The following is a 4,866-nucleotide window of genomic DNA, read 5'->3' as shown; positions in this document are numbered from 1 at the left end:
CTTTAACCGCCCGTGGCTAGTTGTGGCCCGGGGGGGACCGATCTTGACAGTCAGACCTCCTGTTATCTCCCAGCAGAGTGCATTTCCCCGAGCTCGACGCGGCGACCAAGGAAGGCTAGCGGGCGTCCTTCGGAAGGAAGGGACCTTCAGTGATCCTGGGAGGAGCGGCCTTAAACCGTGAGTACTTAAGAAAAATCATTTGGTTGTAAAGATCTCCTCGGGCAGTGCTTTTCATACACAGGGGGTTAAGAGCCAGTTAGTTGGGGACATCTAGGGTGGTAAACAAAGCCTCTTGCCTCGCCTCCGGGTTCCCTGACCCGGGCGAGAGCCCTTTAGTACGGCCGTGTGTGTCTCTTGTGGGATATAGATACACACGCTTTGCTGACCAAATGACTTATGTTCCTATAATATACTGCCTAATTATTACAGCAAGCTGCCTAGACTTAACGAGCTAAAAGTATGCTGCACGAGAACAGAACCAAGGCTGCACACAGGTGGCCTGCATCATGCAAAGGAGGACATGTTCCTCTGTGGAATGCAGTAAGCAAGGACGGAGGACACCAAGACCTGGCACAGTCACAATCCATCAAAAGCAACAGCCCACTTTGTAGAGACAGATGTTCGTGTGTGATATGTAACTGCCCTTGTTAAACTTCAATAAAAGACAGGCAAAAGAGGAAGAGAGTCAGAGCTCACTGGTGAGAAGCAGACTGCGGAGTCTGCTTACGGAGTGATGCTCTCCTTCTATAGAAGCCTATTGTATTAATACATATTTGTGTTTGTGAAGTTATTACTATCTATTGCAGTGAAGAAGTCCTCACCTGGGAGTGCACCTTGGAAGCACGACAATTGGGGGCCCGTCCGGGATAAAAACAAAAAGAGGATTCTTCAAATTGGTTGGAAAAGTTCGGTCCAAGGGTGAAAGGTTGCGTTGAACATCTGGCGCCATAAATAAGGTAAGCAGACCATTATTCTGCATTGACTATTCTAAATCAAGGGTGTTCAACGTCTTAGTAACCCACAGACCGCTAAAATTAATTAATTAAATACATAGTGACAACTTCCATTTTTATAAAGGTACAGGAAATATGGTATGGTTTATGGAACAAATATGAGGAAATATTTGTGAAAGTCTGAGTTTGGCAACTCCACCCGTGTCCTGACGAGGAGCGGTTTTGGCTGGGTTGAAACACCCGAGAATTGAGACATCTTAAAAACAAAAAGGTTAAGTTAAGGTTAATAAGGGTAAGTCCTCCATAGTAGAGGTAAGTCCCAGGTAATTGTAGGGGTAAGTCCTCCATAGTAGAGGTAAGTCCCCCGGGGTAAGTCCTCCATAGTAGAGGTAAGTCCCCCGGGTAAGTCCTCCATAGTAGAGGTAAGTCCTCGGGTAGTCCTCCATAGTAGAGGTAAGTCCCCTGGGGTAAGTCCTCCACAGTAGAGGTAAGTCCCAAAAGGAGTTGAAGTCTCCTAGGTATGACTGGTGAACGATTGTATTATTGAACCATTTCACACTATTTAGGTGATATGACAAAATAATCCAATGTTCACATGACTTGTTGGTTTTGGTGTCAGACAATTGAGCTAGTTTGATTGTCCAAAGGCTGAGAACCAGGGTATAGCGAGCCATAGATCTCAGCTGGCCAAAATCATAGGGAAACTTGATTTTGGTGTCAAATAGGAATATTACTTTCCTGTTTAAGGGTTGAGAACCAGGGACATAGTGTCCCATAAATCTCAACTGGCCACAATCAAGGTTTTAAAAAAAAAAAAAAAAATGAAATGAAAAATTGACTCATCCAAATTAAGGGTAATGCATGAATGACCAATGTGTATGAATGCTAAATAGAAGCAATTGAAGCAGCAGCACTGCCTGAAACCTGACGGTGTTAACATAAAGCAGTGGACTGTTGAAGTAAATTGTGGATATTTAGATCGAGGGATTTCTGTGTGGCAATTTAGAAGTATTGAGTGTGTGGCAGTTTTGGATAAATATTTCTGGCAAAATTAATAAGCATATTCTGGCAATCTCATAAAGACCAGTGTTACTAGTTAAGGAAATGGACGGAGAATTTGATAGAGAAATAGATGACGGGGGTTGGGGAATTAAAGGACCATATAAGCCAGTTGGGGAGCAGTTAGAAGTAATGGAAAAAGCAGTGAAAGCGGCCTATGGGACAGGGAAGGAGGCAGAGGATATGATGATACAAATGAGGAAAGATGTTAATCAGATACTGACCGATCAGGGGGAAATTGCTAAATGCACAGATCCACTGTTGGCAGCATTTTGGAGACAGGAAAAGAGAGCAGGTCAGGATCAGGAAGAAGCACAGAAAGATGTGAAAACAGGCAGTTGGCTAAAAAAGGGAGAAGCCAAGGATAGGAGAGATAAAGCAAGTCAAGATAGGAAGAAGTGGGCACTATGGGCGCTATTTTGGCAGGGAGTGAGGCATCTAATGGTTGATAATACAGGTCATACACAACCACATAAACCTCCATCGTACTCACCACCTCAGCCCACTACAGGGTTGTACTCAGTGTTTGATGTTAAGGAAGGAGCAGTGGAAGTTACAGGGCTTGGCAGATGTGTCCCCTCAGCCCCGTTTGCGGGTCAGGACCAAACCCACAGGGGGAAGATTAGGCAACCAACTGATGAGTGGCAATTACAGAGACTCATGGCTTTAACTGCAGGGCCCCCCACTCCTGACCTTTTCCCCATTCCTGATTGGATCCCAGTCCCTCCACACACACAACCACAATCCTATGCCCAACCCCCACCCTATAGGCGGGGTCCTCCCCAATGGCAACAAAATAGTGGGAGGGGATATGGGAGAGGAGGAGGGAGACCAGGGAGGGGGCGGGGCGGCCCGCCCCGAGGGGGAACTCCAGGGGCCTGCTTTGCCTGTGGTCAGATGGGACACTGGTCTAGGGAGTGTCCGCTAAATGGGGGTCAGTCACCAAGGGGGAAGGGGTTACCAGCAAAGGGGTCCATACCAGCCACCGCAGGGACCACCGACAGGTCCACCCCAAGCGCAACTGCAGATGGCTGAATGGAACTGGACTGGCTGGGAACCAGGCCAGCAGTTGCCACAATGACACTCCCCAGCAGAGCAACAGGACCCAGGGACCACGGCAGATCCCATGGTGTCCATGAGAGTAGAAGGAACTGTTCAGCCCTTCTTAGTTGACACAGGAGCTACTTGCTCAACAATCAGACATTGTCCATCACAACACATTTCACCAAGTCACATTACGGTGATGGGTTTCTCTGGGGAAAAGCAAAAACTGCCAATAACAAAACCACTGCATACAGCTATAGGGAACCAATGCGTCCTCCATCCATATGTTGTTTCTCCCACGGTTCCTATGAACCTCCTTGGCAGAGATCTCCTCATAAAACTGGGCGTGTCTATCCTGTGTTGTGCTGATGGAATATTACTGACTTTCCCTGACGGCCGTCAAATGACCTGTTCTGAAGGAAACCAGGGCCACGGACAATACATCCTTTCCCCCACCTCTGACTCCTACGCTGACATTTACTGGGCTATGTTGTCTCCAGAGGAGGCCCGGCCTCGGGTATCCTGAAACAGTTCTTCCTCTGGAAGCCCTGGATCTCGCAAGTTGCACCCTTTGTCCCTCCCCCAGATCCCCCACATGTCACCCTAAATTATGATGTCCACTCTGATCTCTGTTATCAAGACGCTTTTGACACGATAGCGGACACCAGATGGGAGATCTTCACCCAAAACATCTTTGTGGGACCAGAGGGCGTAGCCGCCTCGGTCCAGCTAACTCCTGAACAGTCGCCATGGTTTGTTATGACTGAGGAATCTGCCCCACATGTTTCACTTGCACTGCACCCAGGGTATGAGGCCAAATCATTAGGTCCGATGGTCAAGACAGCCCTGACTGCCACCGACTGGACACTCACTCCTCTCCCCAAGGTTCAATACTCTCCCTCCACCAAAACCTTCCGCATTCTCTGTGAGGGTCGAGACACAGCTTTTCTCCAACATGACTTAATTGCTAGGCACCATGGTAGGGAAAGGACTGACCATCAAGATGCTAAAGCCATGTTAGATGGTCTTCCCACCACTCTCTGGTCACAAACACCGACTGATGTAGGTTTAGTGCATTGTGCCCCGCTGACCTTTCACCTTAGGCCATCTCCGCCTGTATGGATACCACAATACTCATGCTCTAGGGAAAAGCAGCTAGGCATTTCAGATACAGTCACAGGATTGATTGAGGCAGGGGTGTTAGAACCCTCTCGTTCCCAGTGGAACACACCTATCCTCCCAGTTTTGAAAGCAGAAACAGGTAAATATAGGATGGTTCATGACCCTGCCGCCATAAATGATCTCATTGTAGACACCACTCTCACTGTACCTAACCCACATGTTGCTCTCGCTGACATAGGACCACAACACCACTGGTACACAGTGTTAGATCTCTCAAATGCATTTTTCTGCCTCCCTCTGGCCGAACATCGCGGAGATATTTTCTCATTCACATACATGGGTCGCCCCATGCGACACACGCCTACCACAAGGGTTTAACCTCTCCCCAGGCCTGTTTAACAAAGTTCTGAAAACCTCACTGACAGATTGTACCCTACCACCTGACACCGTTCCTGGTACAATATGTAGATGATCTTCTGATAGCTGCACCCACCGCAATTGCCTGTCTGCAGGCTACCAAAGATGTTTTGACCACCCTGGCTAGGGAGGGTTACAAAGTAAGCAGGAAGAAAACACAAGTCTGTAGAAGAGAAGTTACCTTTCTGGGCAGAATCCTTTCAGGCAGTGGTGTAGGTGTTTCCCCTGCACACAGATCAGTTATTTTGGCCCACCCGAAACCATGTACTGT

The 4,866-nt window shown here is 47.9% G+C and overlaps 1 protein-coding gene across 1 annotated transcript; it reads left to right on the top strand.

Moving 5' to 3' along the window:
- Nucleotides 1-327: 327 nt before the first annotated feature.
- Nucleotides 328-3,551, top strand: LOC120574690 (protein tfg-1-like). Its single transcript, XM_039825042.1, has 2 exons — nt 328-1,342; nt 1,407-3,551. Exon 2 carries the CDS (start codon nt 2,058-2,060, stop codon nt 3,045-3,047), a length of 990 nt encoding a protein of 329 aa, XP_039680976.1. The 5' UTR covers nt 328-1,342; nt 1,407-2,057; the 3' UTR covers nt 3,048-3,551.
- Nucleotides 3,552-4,866: the final 1,315 nt, after the last annotated feature.

The sequence above is a fragment of the Perca fluviatilis genome, chromosome 15 (assembly GCF_010015445.1).
Source record: "Perca fluviatilis chromosome 15, GENO_Pfluv_1.0, whole genome shotgun sequence".
Lineage (NCBI taxonomy): Eukaryota > Metazoa > Chordata > Actinopteri > Perciformes > Percidae > Perca > Perca fluviatilis.
Note: the sequence above shows the minus strand (reverse complement) of the source record. Positions and strands in the feature narration are given on the sequence as shown.